Source organism: Rhinatrema bivittatum, chromosome 4 (genome assembly GCF_901001135.1).
Source record: "Rhinatrema bivittatum chromosome 4, aRhiBiv1.1, whole genome shotgun sequence".
NCBI lineage: Eukaryota > Metazoa > Chordata > Amphibia > Gymnophiona > Rhinatrematidae > Rhinatrema > Rhinatrema bivittatum.
The window spans coordinates 319,854,092-319,879,126 of record NC_042618.1 but is presented as its reverse complement, the minus strand read 5'-3'; the positions used below and the strand labels follow the sequence as shown (position 1 = coordinate 319,879,126).

The window sequence follows — 25,035 nt, the reverse complement described above, 5'->3', positions numbered from 1 at the left end:
AGTGCCTCCATGATACTGAAGCTTCACAGTGTAGCCATTTCTTCTTCCTTGATGGGGCTGCCAGTGGGCCCCCCTTAAGGATTGTCCCTGGGCCTCCCCAGGTTGCTTATCCCTGCTGTACAGGAATCTATAGCCGCTTGGCTTGTTTTGTTTTTCTGATAGGAGGTGTATTGATGTATTTAGTCTGGTGCAATATTTGCAATGTGCCTTTTCATAGGTAGGGTTGTTACTGTTTGAATACTGGCAGTTAGTTAATGCTGTTTCGGCATGGGAGGGCCAAGTCCACATCCAACATTTTACAATATCCTAATACCATATGGGTTCCACGTGTCTTTTTTGCAGTTTTTGGTTGGCACCACAGCAGTGCATGTCACTGTCACAACAATATGTATAATTTATTTTTTACCTCAGAATGTCCTTTTTCATGTAAAATCTATTGTTATAAATGCATAATTTTCAACTGTCTGAAGGGCGGTTAATGGAGGGGCTGCCTAGGTCGCCTAATACTCTTGCACCGGCCCCTGACTGACATATGTAAAAGCCTTTTGGACATCTAACATCTAAAAAAAACTCAATTTAAACTATTTACCAGGGTGAAAAATATGCTACTGAAGCACACTGTTCCCAAAGCATTTGATGTCCTTGGGAGGAACAATGTAGCAGTTAGAACAATTATGGCTGCTTATGTTGAAATGCTGCGTCAAAGAGACAGTGCAACTTTCCTGAATGAAAAAAAAGCAGGGACTGGAAGATGGCCCGGTGGCAGCATTATGCAGGAGATTCTGGTTTATTTCCCAATCTTACTCTGTGGCTTGGAATAAGTTAGGGATATTTCAGTCAACGCACCATGGCGACACCCACTCGTAGACTGGTTTAAGGTTACACTTGTTCTTAATTCTAGCAAGAGCAACTTCATGCTCAGAGCTTCGTTGCTATGACAGATGAGCCAGATGGGGGGGGATGAGAGAGAGAGGGGACTTTTAAAAAGAAAAAAAAAAAAAAAGGTGGAAAATTCCCACGTAGCCAAAAATGAAAGGCCATCATCCTCAGATTCCAACCCTTTCCCCCCATGATCAAAAAATGGCAGTGGGAGGTGGGGATGAAGCAAGTTCCAAATGGTCTGGAAGTCTGAGGAGTAGAAAGCATGTCTGGCTCAAGAAAATAAGTCAACATAGTTGATAAACTCCACTAGGATACTCAGTACTAATAAATGTACCCACAAAAGAAGAAAATCATTTATTTTCTACATGTTTTTGGTTGCCTTCTAAACCCCTGCAGAGCCTATGAGGAAGTACTGCAAGAACAGGTAATGCTTACTTATTCCTTCTTTCCCTTAAGGCAGAAAAAGGAACAAATTTGCTGTTGAAGCACATCAATCTCTGAATAACCATGAAAAATTAACTTGTTATTTAAAAGTTATTTCATCTGTCCAAGGGGGTTTGGGGAGAATTTCAACTTTGTCAACTTTTTGGAATTGGAGAAGCCGAAATGATTCTTCACGTGGATACATTTAGCATGTTTAAAGCAGAAAGCACCAATATCATGTGCCATTAAAAATGAGTTCCTTAAGCACCATTAAGGGGATCCTTAGAGTGCTGAATACAGCAAATCACACTATACCGAGGTTAATGAAAACAGCTGCTATTTTCTAGATATTCCACAGCAAGGGAAAAAATAGTAAGAAATGTCAGAGCTGTAACCTTGAGGAAATATTTTATTAAGGTGCTTGTCGTTACACGAAAAGATGAAAAATATTAAACAAAAGCTATTTTTAGAGTTAATATATTAAAGCTCATGTGTAAAAAAAAATTAAATCAAGCACCGTAAAACAGAAATATACACGTTTATGAATTATACTAAGCAACGATAAGAAAAACAAGTTGAAAGAATGTACTTGCATTCTAATACACATAAAGTGATATGCAACATTCTTTTTTACCTCAGCCATACAGGAATTTTTCAAATTATTTTATTAATCCCAATGTTCAGTAGTCTGACTAGGGAAAAAAGCTTAGCATTGGATCATCTTTCATTTGTGATTAAACCTGCTGATAAGAGGTTTAGCATAGTGATCATGGAGAGATCCGCCTATGAGGAGTTACATTGGCAGTTGTTAGGGATTGCAGAGCTGAGCAGTTGCATGGATCGGCAGGTCATATGCTTTTTTTTTTTTTCTGCCGTCATGTTCTATGTTTCTATTATGTAAATCTGAATGTTGACCCAACCTAGAAATTATTTGTTTTGATTTCCCAAATGGCTTCAAATGGATTATCTAAACCTTTTATTATAGAAAAAATGTTTGGTTTTCTGATTGAGAAATTACCTTGTATTCCATGTTTTTAGGTTTTGCCGAGAAAACATAAATCTTTGGTGTTACCACCAAACAGATAGTATCAGGCACAGGCTCCATATTGGACTCTCTGTCTAAGTTCTTTGATACGTTCAACCTTTTATACTACTGGCTCGCTCATCACATTTCATGAAGTTACTGGATTCTGTTCCCCTAATACCAAAGCAAGGACTTTTTTTTGGCAAGTCTGGATAGGGAGGCAATTGAAGTGGTTAACGCTATATCAGAGACACGTCCTGATAAGCAGAGGGTTCCTGCAGACTTTTTGTTTAATTTAGTGTCTGTGACTTTAACAGAAATTATTTTCTCTTGATGACAATTTTTCTAGCAAATTAAGAGCATGGCTATGGGGACCTCTACAACCCCTGATGTTTGCTTGTCTTTGTGTTTCATCATTTCAAGAAAAGTGGGTGTATACTTCAGGACATTGGCCAAGGGTAGTGTAAATGGCTCAGGTACACCAATCACACTAAAAACCCGAAAATCAGCCAAATCACACAGGAAAGGTACAATGAAATCAAAACGTTAAAGAAATCCCAGTGGAATATATCATATAGGCTTCTGAGCAGCAGAAAATATGTCCTTCTGCCCATTTAAGAAGCCAGGCTGCTTCCTGCCCTAGCAAGGGGCTGCGAGTGCCCCCTTGCCTGTAGATGTATGCTATCTCAGTGAGAAAACCGTGACTGCTTGCCTCCTTGCAAGTGGGAGGAAGTATTGCAGAGTCAGCCCAATGGCTTTTGTTTCTAACCCGTTGTCAAATAAGATATTGCCTCTCCTGACTAGTGCCTTTGGGCTATCTGGTGCCAACCTAAAGGGGAGTGTTCCCCTCCCCTTTAGGTTGGAATCTGTTGTGACCAATACCCAGTCAAAGGGTTCTAGGACTGTCCCTTTCTGGAGGTTTGAGAAATGAGCTCGTCAGTTCAGGCTGCTCCTTACCCTTGAGGGACACAAAACTGGTGCTGTTAGTCCCGAGAGGCAGGTAACAAGCAAGACAGCAGAGCCTGTTGGAGAGGCAGCACGTGGGCCCTTGCCCATGGGTTGAGGTCCAGCATTGATGCCATAAGGCCTAGAAATTGGAGGCAGACCCATACTCTGGGTGCCTTCTGAGCCTGAAACACTAGCACCTGGTCTATAAATTTGGACACTCGGGTCAATGTCAAAAACATCCGTCCTTGCTTTGTGTTGAAGTGGCCTTCTAGAAATTCCAGTGTCTGTGACGATTCTAAACTGCTCTTTGAGAAATTCACCATCTAGCCTAACTGCTGAAGGAGGTAGTGTACTGGTTCAAATGCATAACAATTCTCCAAAGCCAACTTGGTTCTTTTATAAGTCAGTCATCTATATACAGATGTACCATAATGCCCTGCATACATAAGGCTGCTGCTACTACCACCATGACCTTGGTAAACATCCTGATGATGTTGCTAGGCTGAAGGGCAGCGCTTGGAAGTGAAAATGTTCATCCACTATGCAGAACCTTTATAGATTCCGATGGAATACCCAGATGGGAATATGGAAGTAAGCTTCCACCAAGTCCAGGGATGCAAGGTATTCTCCTCGCATTACTAAAGCTATCACCGATTGCATCTCCATTTGGAAGTGGGGGAGGAGTAGGCATCTGTTGATCCCTTTTAGGTCCAGCCCCAGATGGAAAGATCCAATGTTTTTTGAAACCATAAAATATATTGAGTAAGTGCCATGACCCCTCTCTTGTGGGGGAACTGGGACAATTAAATTAATTTTGTTAGTGTTTCCTTGACAACTTTTCTTTTGAAAGGGGAGGCACAAGGGGATTCCACAAAGACCTCTGGGATGGGCTTCTTACAATCACGGCATAGCACCTTTGCAGAATGTCCCATAGGTCTGAGGCTATTCGGGTCCACTTTGAGTAGAATCTCAGCAGGCACCCCCCTACTAGGACTACTTCCAGGGAGACCCACTGAGAGTCATTGGGCTCAGCAACTGCCACTTGCTGCTTCTGCAGGTGGCTCTGCCTTCTTTGTCCTTGCCCTTTAAAAAGACTGGCTCCTGCTTCGTGCGTCTGATGGGACCGCCTCATGGGCTTATATCTTTGTGAATATCAGACACGTTGAGAATCTTTGACTCTGTGAATGGTTTTTATATTAGGAAGCCTGGGTTTTGAGTCTCCCTGATCCATCACTAGCTTTTCTAGATCTTCTCCGAAGAGGAGACTGTACTTGAAAGGCAATTTACACAGGCGAGACATTAATGATGAGTCTGCTGTCCCAATTGCAAAGCCATAAAAGTTTCCTGGCCACTATCCCTGAGGCCAGAGCCCTGGAGGACATTCTTACCAGTCATACATATTACCAGCCAGTAATGCTAAGGATGATTCTAGTTGGGATGACTTGGGGCTTCCTGGGAACTGTGGTGATATTGTGTGTAATTGCCATGACCAAAGCATCGACTTGGTAGCTAATCTTCCTCCCTAGTGGCATGGGGTAGATTTTACTTAACACACTTCCCCAATTAGTACTCCCTTCAGGATATCCCATTTCGTAAGGACCATACTTCTAAGGGAACTATGGAAGGAGAATGCCATCGGTGGCTTCCTAATATCCCAGATAATAGGATCATCTTCAGCTGGGTCTTCTGTGGGAGTATCCGACACTGCTAGGGCAGCTACTACATTGGAAATGAGTGCTGCTGAAAACTCTCCTCGAGAGCCCCAGGGTGAATCTCCCCCAGATCATGATACTTCCCTGGAGGCATGGGAGCTTGAATGCATTCCTCTAAGAGAGCTCTGGATTTTCCCTTGGCCCTTATGGGGCCTCATGGTGACTAGAATGTATAGGACCCTGCATGGCTAAATAGGCTTTCTCAATTGCCATGATAAAGTCTGAAGCAAAGTTCCCTGCTAGGGTTCCTTATGGCCCCCATTGGCCTTTGGAGTGGGCCCATACTGGGGATGCCTCTAACATACCTTCAAAGGGAGGAAGATGATTCACTTCCCCTAATGGTCTAGGACTGTTTAGTATCTGCAGCAATTGTCCTGGTACAATCACTGATTCTGATTGCTCGTCCCTAGCTTGAGGTACTGAGCTACTGTCTTCCCCTTGAGGCTCCCTGCTCTGTTCTTATTCGCAGACCAGGCAGAAGTCGTCTGCAATGCTGGATACCTGCTTAAGCTGGATACCTGCAATGCTGGATACCTGCTTAAGCTTGTTCAGAGTAGTTAAATCACAAGCAGATTGTGATAAATTGCAGGAAGACCTTGTGAGGCTGGAAAATTGGGCGTCAAAATGGCAGATGAAATTTAATGTGGACAAGTGCAAGGTGATACATATAGGGAAAAATAACCCATGTTATAGTTACACAATGTTAGGTTCCATATTAGGTGCTACTACCCAAGAAAGAGATCTAGGCGTCAAAGTGGGTAACACATTGAAATCATTGGTTCAGTGTGCTGCGGCAGTCAAAAAAGCAAACAGAATGTTGGGAATTATTAGAAAGGGAATGGCAAATAAAACAGTGGATGTCATAATGTCTCTGTATCGCTCCATAGTGAGACCGCACCTTGAATACTGTGTGCAATTCTGGTCACCGCATCTTCAAAAAAGATATAGTTGTGATGGAGAAGGTACAGAGAAGGTCGACAAAATGATAAAGGGGATGGAACTGCTCCCCTATAAGGAAAGACTAAAGAAATTAGAGCTGTTCAGCTTGGAGAAGAGATGGCTGAGGGGAGATATGATAGAGATGTTTAAAATCATGAGAGGTCTAGAATGGGTAGATGTGAATCGGTTATTTACTTTTTCAGATAATAGAAAGACTAGGGGGCACTCCATGAAGTTAGCATGTGGCACATTTAAAACTAATCGGAGAAAGTTCTTTTTCACTCAACGCACAATTAAACTCTGGAATTTGTTGCCAGAGGATGTGGTTAGTGCAGTTAGTATAGCTGTGTTTAAAAAAGGATTGGATAAGTTCTTGGAGAAGTCCATTACCTGCTATTAATTAAGTTGACTTGGATAATAACCACCGCTATTACTAGCAACGGTAACATGGAATAGACTTAGTTTTTAGGTACTTGCCAAGTTCTTATGGCCTGCACAGTATGCTGGGCTTGATGGACCCTTGGTCTGACCCAGTATGGCAAGTTCTTATGTTCTTAAGCTTACAGAGAATTTTCTCCCTCTGTGCATGTCTGCAATGCCCTAGAAACAGCAAGAAAAAACAAAAAAGACACAGCCACTCCACCTCAACCAACACCCCCAAAAACACCTGGGGCCACTAGAATCACCTGGATGTAGGTAATTGGTACACGCAGCCTGGTGAGTCTGGGCACCAATTCCCATGGCATAGACTCTTAAAGCCCTCTCAAAAACATCAAAGGTTGAGAAGAAACATGTTTTCCTCACCAGTGACTGGACAGTGTTGTGGAATTTGAGAGGCCCCCATGCTTTCTCAAAATATATCTCCCTCTGGCGCCCCTCCTCATTTCTGCCCTACCCACGCCATCCGAAAAGACACCCCAAAAACCCCAGAAGCCTATGCGATGGTGGTATAATCATATTGCTCCTGGCAGTTCCCAACATTGGGGCAGTGTGAGTGAAGGAAGCTTGCACTGCTGCTGCAGCCTGTGCTGCACTTTTCTGAGGTAGGGCAGTGTATCATCATAAGAACATAAGAAATTGCCATACCGGGTTAGACCAAGGGTCCATCAAGCCCAGCATCCCATTTCCAACAGTGGCCAATCCAGGTTACAAGTACCAGGCAAGAACCCAAAAACTAAGTATATCCCATGCTACTGATGCTAGTAATAGCAGTGGTTATTTTCTAAGTCAACTTGATTAATAGCAGGTAATGGACTTCTCCTCCAAGAACTTATCCAAACCTTTTTTAAACCCAGCTACACTAACTTCACTAACCACATCCCCTGGCAACAAATTCCAGAGTTTAATTATGCAGTGAGTGAAAAAAAATTTTCTCCGATTAGTTTTAAATGTGCTACATGCTAACTTCATGGAGTGCCTCCTAGTCCTTCTATTATCTGAAAGAGTAAATAACCAATTCACATTTACCCATTCTAGACCTCTCATGATTTTAAAGACCTCTATCATATCTCCCCTCAGCCGTCTCTTCTCCAAGCTGAACAGCTCTAATTTCTTTAGTCTTTCCTTATAGGGGAGCAGTTCCATCCCCTTTATCATTTTGGTTGCCCTTTTCTGTACCTTCTCCATCACAACTATATCTTTTTTGAAGATGCGGTGACCAGAACTGCACACAGTATTCAAGATGCGGTCTCACTATGGAGCGATACAGAGTCATTATGACATCCACTGTTTTATTTGCCATTCCCTTCCTAATAATTCTTAACATTCTGTTTGCTTTTTTGACTGCCATAGCACACTGAGCCAACAATTTCAAAGTATTATCCATTATGATGTCTAGATCTCTTTCCTGGGTGGTAGCTCCTAATATGGAACCTAACATTGTGACATCTATGTATCATCATCTATTTATTTCAGGCTTTTCTAACTACTTTTTTGCTTTCCTTAATTCTACATTATTTTTTGTAATATTTCTATAATTGTTCGTTTTCAATTAAAGTGTAGATGATGTTGTGTGGATCATTGAAACAAACTCCCACTTTAATGCATTTTTTTCAAGGCACTGTAGCAGAGTTCACAGCGTGTCACTACAAGTTGGGGTCTACATTCAAGTATATACTATAAAGCACAATAGATAATGGTTACATTCAAGTACAAATATTTAGGACACAGAGAGGCCCCCACGGAGGGCTACGAAATGCCTGCAGGCTTTAGCCAGTGCATGCACATATGTGCGGACAGTTCCAGAGAGTAGGTGCATTTACAGCCTGACTCTGCTCCACCGGAGCCCCTGGAATGCCTCTTCCTTGAGTAGTTACAAGTACATGCGACTTTGCGTTTACTTTTATATGCACAAACTCCTAATTGATTTTCAAAGTGCCACTTATGTACAGAACACAGGGTTTCATGCCTGTAAGTCACTTCGAAAATCAAGTGGGTAACTGGGTAACTGCTGATACAAAGCACCAAAGGTAATAGCATAGGAAGGGAGAAATCAGGAATCCAGAGTTAAAAATGACTAGAAATTGTTTATCTATATATCAGACAATCTTCTAGGGGTCTTGAGAGACATCTTGATAGAAACTATAGTTAGCAGCATAGGGAAGTTGGGTCACAGGAATACCATATTTAAAGTGTCTGGGATCAGACTTGGTATATATCAGATAGTCATCTAAGTGCCCTTTTGTAAGGCAGGCTATATGCTATGGTTTGTGGACCAAGGGCTACTTCAAAGATCCAGATTTTTAGTAATTTTCTAAAGACTAGTAGGTTAGGTGCTAGTCTGATGTTCAGTGGTAAGGAGTTTCACAGGGTTGGAAGTGATCCTGATGTGCTTTTCTTTCAGGCAGTTGTGAGGCCAAAGTCTTTCGGTGTTGGCACAAGGCAAACATGTGGTAACGAGCACAGAGAGCGGGGTGAGGTGACTGCTGATGTAGTAATGTACACATCCTTTGGGAGACTTAAAGACTAGTAACAGAATTCTAACATTGGATCAGAAGCCGGTGCAACAATTTTAAGATCAAAAAGGAAGTAAATCTACACTACTGTTGGTAGTTCTGCACCTGTTTTTTTGGTGGTGTAATGTGTGCATGTGTTGAGCTTGCATTGCTGCTGTTTCTGTTCCAAGGTATGGCAGTGCATATGTAGGGGGATGGAAGGAAACTTGATGCTGCCTGTATCATGGCTGGCTTTTCCATCAGGCAAACTAGACGACTGCCTAGAGAGCAACAATTTCGAGTAATGGGGTAGGGAGGGCATCACCAGGGGCTTTCCTATTCAAGAGCACACAGGGTTCTGCCTTGAGGACTAGGCTGTCTGCAGGAAACAGAAAAGAAGGGAATGGAACTACAATGGCAGGCCACAGCAAAGAAGAGCATGCTATAGAAGGGGAGGGGTGAGGCTGGACAAGAATTCAGGTTTTGTCTGCATATTTTATTTATGATGTGTGGTCACTTATTCTGTATTCAGCGAGGGTTTTTCTGTGTTGCATGTGTGAGGCCAACATGAGAGCCTACCAACACACAGATTCTATCTAGATCAGCTTATTCTGTTTTCCCAATAAGTGGTGTTTTGCTAATATTAAATTTGGATTCTTATCCCATCTTTCCAAATAATGATCAAGGCAACTTACAACATTTTTAAAATTCAGAAACAATAAGTCCCTGCACCGAAAAGCATACATTCTAACTGGATACTTGAGGCAACAGCAAATAAAGAGACTTGCCCAAGTTCAGAAGGAACGTCAAAGGGGAAGTGGCATTTAAACTCTGGTTTCCCTGATTCTCAGTCCTTGGCTCTAACCACTAGGCTATGCTTTCTCTCTGCTGGGAAGAACAGTCATGCAGTTCAAGAGCCCGGTGTGATATTTGCATTGCTGCCTTTTTGAAGGTAGGGTGAGTTCTGAAAGTTAGTGCTGTTTTGCTATTGTTTCAAGTGACTTTTTTTTTTTTTTTAACATGGTTTTGTGTTACTTCACAAAGTGCCTGGCAATGGAGGCAAAGTGCAATTGCTTACCTGTAACAGATGTTCTCCTAGGACAGCAGGATGTTAGTCCTCATGTGGGTGACATCATCCGATGGAGCCCGACACTGAAAACTTTTGTCAAAGTTTCTAGAACTTTGACTAGCAGACTAAGCATGCCCAGCCTGCTACTATCCACGAGTCCACGCAAGGTCCCTCTTCAGTCTCGTAATGTAGCAAAAATAGATGAGCGAAAAAATAAAATAATAAATCAAAGCTGAACCCAGCATCGTGGGGAGGCGGGCGGGATTTCTGAGGACTATCATCCTGCTGTCCCAGGAGAACACCTGTTACAGGTAAGCAAATGTGCTTTCTACCAGGACAAGTAGGATAGTAGTCCTCACATGTGAGTAGTACAGAGCTCCAGACCGTCATGTTCAGTTAGAGAGACCAACAGTGACCGAACAAGATGCCAATGGGCATAACACAACAGCGGCACTGTGGGTAACAGGAGACCTTCTGGATCCCACAAGAAGCACGAGCAGAGAGTGCTGGGTTCAAGTCTGGAACAGGTTACGGCAGGACAGATTGACTGAAGGTACTGCCCTGACGACCATCCCTGTCAAGGCAGTAATGAGCCGCAAACGTGTGGAGAGCGCTCCAAGTTGCGGCCTGGCAAATTTCTGCAACAGGGACTGCACGCAAATGAGCCACCGATGCTGCCATAGCCTGCACAGAGTAAGCCTTTATCCTGCTGGCTAGCTGAAGGCCTGCCTGCACGTAGCAGAAGGCAATGCAATATGCCAGCTAGTTAGACAAGGTCTGTTTGCCCACCGCCACTCCCAGCCTGTTGAACTCAAACGACACGAAGAGGTAGAAGGCTAAAACTCGTTTACAGTCCAGGGTGTGGAAAGCCCGTTCCCCTGAGTGGGAATGAGGCCTTGGGAAAAAGGTGGGCACAACGATCAACTGATTGATGTGGAAATCAGTCACGACCTTGGGCAGGAACTTAGGATGTGTATGCAGAACCACACAGTCATGGAAGAACTTTGTGTACACAGCATACGTAACCAGGGCCTGAAGCTCACTGACCCTGTGAGCTGAAGTGATCGCCACCAGGAATATGACTTTCCAGGTGAGGAACTTCAGGTCACAGGACTGCAGTGGCTTGAAAGGAGGCCACATCAGTCTTGCCAGGACAACGTTGAGGTCCCAGGACACCACCGATGGCCAAAGAGGGGGCTTCAGCTGGAGGAGACCCTGTATGAAACGGCCAACTAGGAGCTGGACCGAAATGGGTGTACCAGTGACACCTCGGTGATGTGCTGACAACGCTGAGGTGCACCCTGACAGAACTGGTCTGAAGTCCAGACTCAGACAAATGCCTCAGGTAGTCCAGCAACTGGGAGAGAGGGCACGAGAAGGGGTTTAACCCATGCCCTCCACACCAGATAAAAAATGCTTCCATTTCGAGCTGTAGGACTTCCTGGTCGAAGGTCGAAGGTCAAGGCCAGAGCTTGCAAGACCCCGGAGCGGGAGTCGCTCCTGACTAGCCAGTCGTCTAGGTATGGAAATACATGGACCGAGCAATGCCTGAGGTAGGCAGCCACCACTGCTAAGCATTTGGTGAAGACTTGGGGGGCTGATGCCAGCCTAAAGGGCAGCACTTTGTACTGAAAATATGCACTCCCCACCATGAAGCAAAGGTACTTCCTGTGGTTGGGGACAATAGCAATATGTGCATACGCCTCTTTGAGGTCGAATGAGCAAAGCCAGTCTCCTTTTTGGAGAAGCGGGATTAGCATGTCCAGAGACAATCTTGAATTTTTCTCCCCCGAGGTTGAGAATGGGACACAAGTCGCCATTCCTTTTTGGGATGAGGAAATACCTCAATTAGAACCCTTGGCCCTGCTGATGGTGAGGGACCGGTTCCACTGTGCCTGCTGCACGGAGGGCGGAGAGTTCCATTTGAATAATGACCAAATGGGCGTATGAACCCCACGATGGACATGGGGGAGAGGTTTCTGGGAGCTGGCTGAAGTGCAGACCGTACCCCTGGCGGATGATGGAGAAGATCGGGGCTTGCTGGGGGGGCTGGGTGGGGTTTTGGGGCCCACTGCTGGCGCGGATGACCACTGGAACTGGTTTGAGGTGGGCGAGTCCGAGCGGCCAGAGGGTAATATTTCCTCTGCCGATAAACAGGTTTACGAGAACCTTGTCTGGAGGATTTCCTGGCCGAGGATGGCCCTTCTTAGGCCCTTCTTAAGCACTCACGGACAGCTGCTGAAGGGTATCATGATGATGGTCCTTCAGCTGCGCTACCACATCTCGGACCTTATCCCTGGTCAGATTCTCACCTGCATAGGGGAGGTCGACAAGCCTTTTCTGGACCTCCAGCCGGAGGTCAGAGACTCTTTTGGCCTGATGTCCACAGCGGCTAAACGGGCTGCAGTTTAAAAAATATCGTAGGTGGAACACACCTCATCTTTTCCTGCTTCCAGACCCAGTGAGGAAATGGTGGCAAGGGCTTACAGTTGCTGCTGGGGAAGGCCCTCCGCAAAATCCTGGACTCATTTCCAGAGATTGCGGTTGTACTGAGTCATATAGAATTGGTAGACTGCAATGTGGGCAACCAGCATGGGGCCTTGGAAAATGTTCCTTCCCATTGCGACCAATTCCCTATGCTCACGTCCCGGAGGAACAGAGGCATGGGTACGGGAATGCCTGGCCTTTTTTAAGGCGGACTCCATTTCCACCGACTGGTGGGGGAGCTGTCTCTTATCAAACTCCAGAACCTGTTGCACCAAGTAGGTGGCATCGGCCTTTCTATTAACTGGGGAGACGGAAATGGGGTGTTCCCAAATGCGGAGGAGGAGTTCCTTAAAAATATCTTGGATTGGAACCACCATGACTTCCTTAGGAGCATCAATGAACTGGATGACTTTCAGCATCTTAGGATGTGCAACCTCCTCTGTAAGGAGCTGAAAGGGATTGGCCTCAGCCATAGCCCTGACAAACCCCACAAGAGACAGGGCCTCGGGTGGCGATCAATGCCGCTCCTCCAGAGGAGAGAGCTCAGAGGGGGTCATCAGCGTATTCTGAGGACGTCTGTGCAGTCATCCCCCCAGGGTCATAGGGCCCCTTCTTCCTCACTTGGACCAGGATGCCAAGGACGAGGTCCGTGAAGGGCATTGGCCCTGGGCTTTGGAGGCTGTAAGGGCAGCGACGGCACCGGTGGTTCCCCTGGCATGGAGGGGGATCATCGGCCGTAGTAAGCTGAAGGGGTCTAGCAACGGCTCGGGGAACCATGGGCGAGGTAACACGGTATCGGCTGCATCTTCCTCCTCGAAGGACCCGAGAATCAGGATCGCTCTGGTGGAGGGCATTGGTGGCCAATGGGGCATTGAGAGCCCCTCGGGCATCGTTGTGTCGATAGGTCGCTAAGAAGGATGTCCAGACACTCCAGCAGTGGTGCTAACATCGATGGTGGAGGCTCGTGCACCAGTATGGGGCTGGTGGCACTGGCAGTTCAACGCTTTGTAACACCTTGAGCACCGCCGATTGCACCCTGCGGTCTCAACTCATCCTGGAAGCCCTGGGTGGCCAGGACTGATGGCGGGGGACGAGACATCACCGGCTCAACCTCAGATCCCTGAGGAGGCACGGCACCCTGCACCGGTGTCGGTGGGGAACACCTTGGTCTACCAGAGGCATAGAAGGATGAGGGCTCCCATGGCCGGTGCCGGTGCCACTTCGATGGTGGCTCGGTGGACACTGATGCTGCTTTGGACCCGGAACCGTGCCTGGACAGTGACCACTATCAATGCTTATGGGATCATTTCCAGTGCTCGGCCCGGTCTTTCCCCAGAGCTGAGAAAGCCGATGACCCTGAGGTCCGGGAGAGCATCAAGGATCGATCTACCTCTCCCCGATCCTTGGAGGTACCAGTCAGATGGACCATGAGGAAGAGCGATTCGGACAGTTCCCCGCGATCCTTGGGCATCAAAAATAACCGATGCAGGCATGGAGGACTTTGGGGTTCCGAAAAGTTTCTCCATTTTGTTGAGGTGCGCCTGATGCCCTTTGGGTGTCATCTCGTTGCACAGATGTGACCCTCAGATGTCGTGCGAGGCCCCCAGGCAGAGGATGCAAACCTTGTGTGGATCCGTGATGGACATGGTCCGCGAGCACTGGGGGCACCGATGAAAACCGGTCGATGGCGTGCGGTCAATGACCAATGGGCACCGTGGGGTAGGAAGTTGGGAATCGACCACAAATAGGAAAAAAATGGCCAAAAAGGACCTACATTACTGAGGCGGCACCAACCGTGAAGGGGGACCAGACAAGGAGCTGAAAAACAACGCGAAGAAATCAAGGAAAAAGTTGAAAAAGTTGGAGCTCCATATACGGCAAGGCAACTGCACCGTGGAAAAGAAGAGACTGAAGGAGGACCTCGCATGGATGAGCGGATAGCATCAGGCTGGGTATGCTCAGTCTGCTAGTCAAAAGCTTCTAAAACTTTGACAAAAGTTTTCTGTGCTGGGCTCCATTGGATGATGTCACCCACATGTGAGGACTACCATCCTGCTTGTCCTAGAAGAATTTATGGCAGTGTTACTGAGGTGACAAAAGAAACAGAATTATTTTGTTGAATGATAAGTAGGAAGGAGAGGGAGTTTGGTTTCCATGAACAATTGTTTCACCGGTTCGTAGGTTTCTTTTTCTATTCAAGTAGTAAGAGGAAACATTCTAGGTCAGGATAGCCATCTATTTCAGCGATTTCGGTATGGATTTCTTTAATAGATTTATGTAGAGTTTTAATTTTCTTTTTTGCACTTTCCTCGTAAAATCACAGAAGGCACATTCATCAGATAAGGTGACAGAACATACTTTACTGTTGAAAACTGCCTCAGTAAAAAGTACCCACAGAGATTTGCATCTGCTTTTCCGGCAGGTACTTTTTCCCTTCAAAACAACTATGCGTAGTTTTAAAACTACATGCACTATTGCCTTTCTTGACCTCTCACGGCTTCTGGGAACACTTCTTCTATATGTGCTTAGAAGTAATTGCATCATGGCATACTAGAGTGGGCAGTATGCAAAGAGCCCTTTTGCTAGGGTAAATCGGTATTTACCTGCATAAATGGCTTTTGAAAATTGACCTCTGTCCAATTATGTGTTTTACAAATTGTTATGGGAAGGGAGGTGGTGAAGTCATCATGACTGTTGAGTTAGCAAAGTCTCAGGCCTGGGTCCTGCTGGGAAGGAGTGCAAGCTGAAGGTTTACCTGGGGAGCTCAATACCCTTGCGCCGCCCTGGCCTGTGGTGTGTGTGTTTGTGCGTAAAACTCACTCTGCTACTTATGCCTGCGCTGTCCCCTACGCTGTAAAAATAAAAACAGAAGGTTTCAGCTATCAATGCCCTCACTCAGCTGCTTTTTACAGTCACTAAATTCATTAAAAAATTTTTTTTAAGAAACTGCAAAGAGCAGGAAAAACAACAGTTGACTTTGGCTTGGGTACGTTAAAAGGTCCTTTAACACAGCTGCACACACTGCTGAACGCAGAGCATTTACCTCCCTCGCTGCAGAACTTTGCAGCTCTGAGTTAGCTCCATGAATATAATTACAGGCTGTGCATGTTTACAGCGGCATAAAACTCTTTAATGATTATGACGGGAATTAAAAAAAACAAAGGCAACACAATAATAAAAGTAAAAGAATGAGCCGTGGAGGTGTACACGACAGATGCATTCAAGAATAATGCACCCTAAAAATGTGTTTTTAAATAAAATAAACTGAACGTGGGCATATGTAATTAGCTCCAACATAGAGAACAAAAATCAGAAGAAGTTTATTGAACCATTAAAACTGTTTACGAAATAATGGTGACTAGCCCCAGGGGGGTCACTTTACTAGTTTGCCTCAATATTCTTGTAATTTCAACCATCATTCTTTTTTTTTATTTTAATCTTCCCAAAGCTGATAGATAAAACATGGAAGCAAATAAGACCAACTGTTAGCATAACCTCGAGGGGAAAAGCCTCATTTTGTTATAAATAATCCTTGACGCTAATCACAGAAACTCTACACTAAAATCCTTGCAGAATGGTTCTGCTTCCAACAGGTTTGCAAATAAGGTACGACTGGCCCTCTTTTGAGGCTCAACCCCCCCCCCCCCCCAACCAAAAGATTTCTGGCAGCCCCTAGTAATATTCAGTACCTGCTTTAAAATTCCAAAAAGTGGAATATAAAAAAATCTAAATAAATATAACAATAACTACCCCCTTTGCCAAAAGGCCACAGTTGAGGCTCCACTGTCAACAAACATGACTGGTGCAGGATGCGTTTTTGATTTAAAAAATGTGCCTCACAAACAGGATGGGAACAGCAGCCATTAAAGTGAAAACAAAAACAGATCGAGAGAGCGGTGTTAAGCGGAGTGCCGTAAGGATTGGTGTTGGGACTGGCCCTGTTCAATATCTTTGTGAGCGACATTACGGATGGGATAGAAGGTAAGGTTTGTCTTTTTGCGGATGATACTAAGATCTGCAACAGAGTGGATACGCCAGAAGGAGTGGAGAGAATGAGACGGAATTTAAGGAAGCGGTCGTAGACATCGCAGCTGAGATTCAATGCCAAGAAGTGCAGAGTCATGCATATGGGGTGTGGAAATCCGAAAGAACTGTATTTGATGGGGGGTGAAGGGCTGTTGTGCACGGAGCAGGAAAGAGACCTTGGGGTGATAGTGTTTAACGATCTGAAGTTGGCGAAACAATGTGACAAGGCGATAGCTAAAGCCAGAAGAATGCTAGGCTGCATAGAGAGAGGAATATCTAGTAAGAGAAAGGAAGTGATGATCCCCTTGTACAGGGCCTTGGTGAGGCCTCATCTGGAGTATTGTGTTCAGTTCTGGAGACCGTATCTCCAAAGGGACAGAGACAGGATAGAGGCGGTCCAAAGAAGGGTGACCAAAAAGGTGGATGGTCTACATAAAATGACTTATGAGGACAGATTGAAGAACCTAAATATGTATATCCTGGAGGAGAGGAGGAGCAGGGGTGATATGATACAGACTTTCAGATACTTGAAAGGTATTAATGATCTATGGTCAACAACAAACCTTTTCCGTTGGAAAAAAAATCAGTAGAACTAGGGGTCACTATTTGAAACTCCAGGGAGGAAGACTTAGAACCAATGTCAGGAAGTATTTCTTCACGGAGAGGGTGGTGGATGCCTGGAATGCCCTTCCGGAGGAAGTAGTGAAGACTAAAACTGTGAAGGAATTGAAAGGGGCATGGGATAAACACTGTGGATCCATAAAGGCTAGAGGATGGGAATGAAGAGAAGAGCCATGGGGGTGGCTTGCTGGAATGATGATGGCTACTACCTGGTGATTACTACCCTTACTCAATAAGCCTTCACACGGTTAATGCAACTCCAACATTGCTCTCTGCTTCAATGGCAAGGGGAAATGTGGAAAAGAGGATTTGCATTCAGACAACAACCAACAAGGACTGAACTACACAGTCTGGGTAAACAAATAAGCATGGGGGTAGCTTGCTTATTGCAGCGGTTTCTACCCTAAACCAATTAAGCCTGATATTTATTTATTTATTTTGAATTCTTATATACCGACATTCTTGTAGGATTTACAAATCATATCGGTTTACTTCACTTTGAATGCATATACAGCGTTCCTCTCTGCTTCAACGGCAGGGGGAAATGTGGACAAGAGGATTTACATTCAGACAATATCCAAAGGAGGCATTGATCTGTGCAGTCTGGGTAAACAAGCATCGGGGTAACTTGCTTGATGCAGCAGTTACTACCATTAAACCTTATGATTCACCTTTGATGCAACTCCAACATTACTCTCTGCATCAACGGCAGGGAGTGGCAGGAAATTCGAATCAAAGTTACCAACAAGGGCCCTGAACTTGGTGGTCAGTGAAACAGATAAGTATGGGAAAATAAGTGTGGGAGCTTGCTGGGCAGACTGGATGGGCCGTTTGGTCTTTTTATGCCGTTATTTCTATGTTTCTATATGCTTCTATATGTTCTCCTTTCTTAGGAAGCACAAAAATGAAAATTATTACTACTTATGCATAAAGCGCTTCTAGACATATGTAACCTCTTAAAATAATACACAGACTACTATATATTGACTTTCATTCTCCCAATTCTATGGTGCCTGATGGATTAATCTGGTGTCTTTAGATCTGGCATGTAAAGAAAGGCATGGGAAAGTGGGCAAGTTCAAATTGTCTTCCCATTGTCTTTAAAGGATACTTTTCATTGGTTCTCATCATGCTTAACATGGCTTAGAGCAGTGGTCCCCAAACCTGTCCTGGAGGGCCACCAGCCAGTCGGGTTTTGGGATATCCACAATGAATATGCATGAGAGAAAATTTGCATGTTATGGAGGCAGTGCATGCAAATTTTCTCTCATGCATATTCATTGAGGATATCCCAAAAACCCGACTGGCTGGTGGCCCTCCAGGACAGGTTTGGGGACCACTGGCTTAGAGCCTATTATCAGAATTTCTTTCAGCCACATAAAGCAAGCACTTTAAGCCAAGCTTTTCACAACATTCTGTAGTGGTATGACCCAACTGTAGTAGGGCCGAAGAGTTAACAACTAAAGTGGTAAAAATTCCTCTCATATCAGCCATAGTATATGGAAAACTTAGTGGTAAGAAATGTGGTCATTTCTTATGAAAATCAGATGTCAAATCACTTCCTATTGCAGGACTTCTTAAACCTATCTCGGTGTCCTCACAGCCAGGTGAGTGTTCAGGATATCCACTACGAACATACAAAAAATAAATCTGTATTCACTGGATCCTCAACATATGCAAATTTATCTTGTGGAGGTCCTAAAAACATGACTAGCTGTGTGGTCATCAGGACAGGCCTGAGAAGCCTTGTCTTACGATCATTGTTGGCTACTGGTGTTCTGCCATACTGCCAAGAACAGTCTCATGTCTGTAGCATTCACTGAAGGCTTGTCCACTTTCTGTTGGGAATTATCCATTTCTACCACCTTATCTTATTATTACAGTTGACTTTTGTTTGGAATCCACCACCTAGTTACAAAGGAGGTTATTTTTCTCATGTCCTAATTATACATTTCTAACAATGTCAAAGCATGCTGTGTAGTATCCCCACTGCATATGAAAAGCAAGGAACAGTATTATAATAAAGTCATACCCAGAGTATACTATGCAATATTTCAATAGTAAAGCTCACTTGGACTGCATTGCCTATATGATCAACAATAAAATGCAAAGTATTAATGTTGATACATAAACAATGACAGGGTGCCATGGCTGAATGCAGCTCTGCAGATTTACATGTCGTCAAGAATGTTGCATTCTCAAAATAAAGGCTTACTGAAAGTCCCATCAGTTCATCAGGCACATATAGGTAAGGTCAGGGATTGCGCATTTTCAGTGGCTGGTCCAGCCACGTGGTGCTGGAGCAAATGTGGATTACGACAGATACCAACACATTCAAAAAGGCTCTGAAGACCTGGCTATTTAAACAGGAATTTCAAGAGTAATATAGCAAAGTTCACCCAGAAACTTGAAGAGTAATAGGGCACCATAGCTGTGGCATTGTTTTTATGTCACTTATGATGAAAATCTCGACATTTTAATTATATGTGTTATGGTGGAAACCGCTGCGATTTCCCTGGAACAAGCAGCACAGAAATATTTTTAAATAGTGTACACAAAATTGAAATGCTAGTAGTCACCGCTTTAGATATCATTTCAAAACATCCCTGGGAGCAGTCCAGAACACTGCTACACATTGCTGGATTTGATTGATTAATATTGGTTAGGATGTCACAAATTACATCACACAAAAAACCAAGAATCAATTAGATGCCTACTATATGAGGTCACTTGTGAGACTGTTCCCATGAGTGCTAGAGGCTATAGGGGAACATTTTAAATTTCAAGAAAAAGTTAAGCTTCACATTTTAGTTGGTATAACAGCTTGCTATCGGAGCACTTGAAACATCACATAGTACAAAAGTGGGTACAGTTTCCTTTTAAAGTGATACTTTGGTATCTTGCTGGAGAACAATGGCTCATCAGAAAGGAATCTCAGGTGGTGGCTGGAAAAGCAGAGGCCAGACACAAGAGACTTTACACTCGTAATCAAAAGCAGGCACGTAGAGAAGCCTTACCTGAGCTGTCCTCGCACCAGGGGTCTGTTCTTTGTCCGGTTCATATTGGAGTCAAATGGAACCTCAAAGAACTGCATGAACAAGAAAAAGAAAGTGGAAAGAGTTAAAAGTAGGCACAGATTGTACGAAAGTTAATAGGTTTCTCAGAGGCACTTTTTCCACATGAAGATTTGTGTGTGTGTGGTTTTTTTTTTGTTTTTTTTAAAGAATCAGAACAATTATCCGAGTTTATGTTGAATATGTATGTGTGTGAGTGCGTGTGTGTGTGTGTGGGGGGGCGAGTAAGGGGATTCTGGCTAGCCTTCCTCTACACTTCAGCTTCTAGCCCAGATGGATTCCTATCCAAACCTGGTCATATCCATTTCAAACACCCGATAGGGGGGGGGGGGGGGGGGGGGAGGGGAGGGGAATAATCAAAAGCTGAAAATCCATGGGCCTTCATTATTTATTTATTTTAAATATTTATGCTCGCTCAAACACAAACACTTGTCAGTTTACAATAATAAACCTTTTCCCTACAACCTACTCATCACAGTGATAATTCTCCACGTGGGGCTATCTACCTCAGCCTCCTTCAGAATCTGGCAGGTGTGCACCCTGACGCTCTCCATAAGGAGATGCTACTGTGCAAGGGCTGGGATAACCCCCCAATCTGGGGCCATGAATGTCATCTTCACAGCTCTTGCCAGCCCAATGAGAAAAAACAGTGCGAGGAAATCAAACTTAGGTGTCCTAGTATGGCAACATGCAGTGCAGTCACCAGACCACTGTTCAGTCACGATTATTTTAAAAACATCTACATGTAAGGAAAAAAATTGTAAAATGAAGCCAGAGTTTTGAAAATGCATTTGCCCACTCACCAGGCAGAACTGGGAACAGGAGAGATGGCAGAAGTGCCTTCGGCCCTGAATAGGACACAGGAGGCTGAGGGGAGGAGGCATCCTTTGCCCTGACTGGAGTATAAGGTAGGAGGTGGAATGAGGAAGCATGAAGGCCTAGGGGAGGGGAGAAAGTAAAAGGCCCGAGGGCCATTGAAAAAGGAGAAGTGAAGAAAGAGTGAGAGGAAGGAGAAGTGTGTGATTGTGGGGGGACTTATTAGGGTCTTTCCAAGAGGACTACTCCTAAATGGAGGGGTACATTTAATGCATTTATAAACCGCCTAACCCTAAGAAGGCCTAGGCGGTGAGAGGATGTAGCGTGCAGGAGAAGAGTGAGATAGCTTGGATTGGGGGAGGGAGAGGGAGAAAAATGCACTCAACATGTACTCCCTGCTGTTGACATTTTCCCCTCCCCCTCCCAAATAAAAACTAATTATTGAGGGGAAAGGAATAAGGCAGAAGCAAGCATTTCATCCCCAGTAAGTCCAGGAGTAATTTTAGAATCCTTGTTCACTGCATAGTATGATAAAATTAAATTACTTTTGCTGTCTGTGGACAGTCAAAATATAACAGCATAGTAGATGGCTGCAGATAAAGACCAATTGGTCCATCCAGTCTACCTAGTTATTCCACGCCACACTGCTAAGGTTATATCCCTACTGCCAGTCGGAAAAACTTGACCACTTGTTTGGACATCGTTCCCTGCCAAAGTCAGTTTCTATCATCTTCCTCACTGATTCACTCCCCAGCAATTATCACAAAACATTCTAATAATCGAAACAGTTACCAAAGCTAGAAAGGCTATCATTCCAACTTCTGATCTACTGCATACGCTATTTGACTTATCACATTTTTCAGCCATGCATGCACAAAGCCATTTATTATCTCTGCATTTTATGTTAATATAATTACATAAATAATACTTTTTTTTAAGCCAAAAGGTTAAGTAGCACTGAAAGTGTTGCAGTGGATCTTTGTAATCAGCAACGATTAGAAAATCCAAAATTAGTGAAAAAAGAATCAAGAGAGACAGAATGACTATCTGTGCAAAGTGAGGACAAAAACAGAAGGCTTCTGAGACAACACCCGCACATACTCAGAAGAGCTAAAAGCTCTACAGGCTTGGGAAGAGAAGTCCGTTCAGTGCCGCCGGGTGATGTCCACCCTACAGATCATGGCTAATTCAGCATGTTTATTGATAAAAAAAAATATTAAAAAAAAAAAAATCAATAATCATACAGGCAATAAAATGCTATGTAGCATACAATACAAACCTCTTGTGATAATTAATTCCTACAGATAAAGTCAAAGTTGCTATGGAACAGGTGGTCCTAGAAGTTTAAATCACACATAACTCAAGAGTAAAAAGCCAAAGTGAACAGAAAAGTTGTAACCATTTTCCAAAATGGCAACGAGGAGCTAAGTTGTCCATCTTCCTGGCAGAAGAATTTCCAGAGCTGTAGACCTGCATATAAAAGAGCATTTGCTCTAGGTCAGGGGTGGACAAAGTTTTTTGTGCTTAGGCCAGATTACAAGTTAGCAAGGACAGGGCGCAGTAGGTCAGAGTGTGGTGGGCCTTTGACACACCACTTGCTGCAGGCATTTCAGTATCCTGCAGGCTTAAGCTTCATCGTTTTTAGCACCCAAGGAGCCCCTTCAATGACGGATCCGGGCCTTTCCCAAATTCAGAAAAACCTTCAACCCAACAGATACAGCTAGCAGAAGACCTCACCTCCGTCACAAATAAAGGCCATAAAGTATAAATAGTAAGGTGCAGACAAAAAACTGGACTGGAAAACACTAAAGCCAGACTCGTATGCAGTGCAATAAATCAAAAACAGAAACATCACCATTCCTCATAAAACAAAGTCAAGAAATTTAAATCAATCATAACAGTGAGGAAACCATACTAATAACAAGCATATTTCAAAACAGATGACAAATAGAACATCACCTAGTTACTTGCTGGGGGGTAGTCTCCCTCAGCTGGTGATGCTGTTATCTACACAATAAAAATTGTTGAAACAAACAAAAAAAAAAGGATAAAAAAAAACTTTAAATTTTAAGCATTTCCCCAAAATCAAATATTTCAAAACATCAGACATATCAAACACCCAATTAAAACTAATATGGATTTTAAAAAATCCCCCCCTTTCATTTCCAGTCACTCTGAGACTGAAGACTAGGATTAGTAGGGGGAAGGCGAGGAGGGTACAAACTTCCTCCTTTCTCTCATATACACACACATTCATTCACATATACACACACACACACACACATATGCTCATGCACCCTTCTACCCTCTCTTCTTCTCACTCCCCTCTTCTACTTCCTCCTGCCCTTTTCCCTTCCTCTCACTCACCTTCAGTCATTCACCCTCCTTCCCATTCAGTTGCTCAAGCCCCACACACTCTTCACTTCCCTCTGTCACTTACCCGCCCACTCAATCCCCTTACCTTACCTCTGCCACTCACCCTTTTCCCTTGCTTCATTATCCTTCCCTCTCAGACACTCACTCTTTCCCATTCATTCCATTTCCCTCCCAATCCCTCACTTATTCCCATTCACTCCCCCTCTATCACTCACCCACTCAATCCCCTTCCCTCTGAGTCACTCACCCTCTCACTCCTACTCACCCTCTTCTGTTTCTCATTCCCTTCCCACTCAGTCACTAGCCCCTCTCTCCCACCCACCCATTCCCTTCCCTGACATTCACCACCTCCCTCTCAATCACTCACCCTCTCCTTCCTACTCATTTATGTCACTTCCATTTCACACACTCACCATCCTCACCACTTTCCCCTTCCCTTACTCCCCTATTACTCACCACCCCTCACACCAGTGACAGGTCTCTCCTCGGTGATGGGCCTCTCCTCGCTGGCGGGGAATGGGAACCTTGCCAGCAAGCCAACAGGGCCTTTTCTCACTGCTGTGGTTGGAAACCTACCAGTGCATCGACGCACTGGGTGTTTCCTCACTGGCGGGTGTTGGTAACCCTGACAGCGCCAATGCACCAGATCTCTCCTTTCCACCATTGCAACTGGCTCTTACAGGAAATGTAAGCGACAATCGCAACATTTATATGGGGAAAGGCAGGCAGGCAGGCAGGTGAGTGTCTGCGCCTCATGGCATCCCGAATAAAGATACCATTCGCTTGCCCACGTGCTTACCTCCTCCCCTCCTTCAGGTGCTGATGTCAATAGCAATGGTCAGGACCCGGTGTCATGTGATTCAGCACATCATTCAAAGGGGATTCATAAGCCTTTGTTGATGATTAAACATTGCAGGCCGCACCTAATGTTAATTTTTAAATGTTTATCAGACCGGATAGAAGTCAATATCAGGCCTGATTTGGCCTGTGAGCTATAGTTTGCCCACCCCTGCTCTAGGTGCATCTCCTATAAAAAAAAAAAAAGGGAGTTTGCAGCAAAAATTGCTCTTCAGACCTTAGCAACCTAACAGGTTCATGTCTCTTTATTTGAGAGTATAAAAATGTGTGGGGGAAGGGGGGTTAGCATGATGTAATCATTTAAAAATCATAACTAGCAGCTTGAACCTTATTTGATAGCCAACAGAAAGCAAACATCCCACCTCTTTACTTCTAAATATAAATTGTGCAGTTGAGCTCTGAACAAACTGGAGCATATGTAGAATTTTTAGTGGCAGACTGATGTAAAGCTAGTTGCAACAGTCGGTATGCATGACTACTGAAGACTGGATCACAGATCTTTGGGAGGCAATGAAAGCATGGATTTGACACTCACAACAGATAAAATTAGCTTACTGTAAACAGTGTTTTCCATAGGCAGCAGGAAGAATTAGCCTTTAAACGTGGGTGACGTCATCTAGTGGCACCAACTGGACTCATCTCCCCTAGCTGGTGGAGGTTTACTGACCACTTGTGGGAGGCTCTCACGTGGGCATTGCCTAGTGAGCTTCCTCAGTCGATATCAGAGCTAATTCCAGCTAAGTGGTCAACTCTCCAGGGAGCCATGGCTAATTCATCCTATTATCTACAGAAAACTGTCTATGGTAAGTAAAGTTCCTTGTTCCATTGATAAGCAGTCTGAATTAGG

The 25,035-nt window shown here is 44.3% G+C and overlaps 1 protein-coding gene across 2 annotated transcripts in view; it reads right to left on the bottom strand.

Annotated features, from left to right (window-relative positions):
* The window catches only part of LOC115090787 (protoheme IX farnesyltransferase, mitochondrial), a 483,471-nt gene that overhangs the window by 167,791 nt on the left and 290,645 nt on the right, over window positions 1-25,035 (bottom strand). For both annotated transcript variants that reach the window (XM_029600293.1, XM_029600292.1), the window contains exon 5: window positions 20,082-20,152. In XM_029600293.1, coding sequence (XP_029456153.1) covers window positions 20,082-20,152 — 71 coding nt within the window. The remainder of the gene's footprint in view (window positions 1-20,081; window positions 20,153-25,035) is intronic.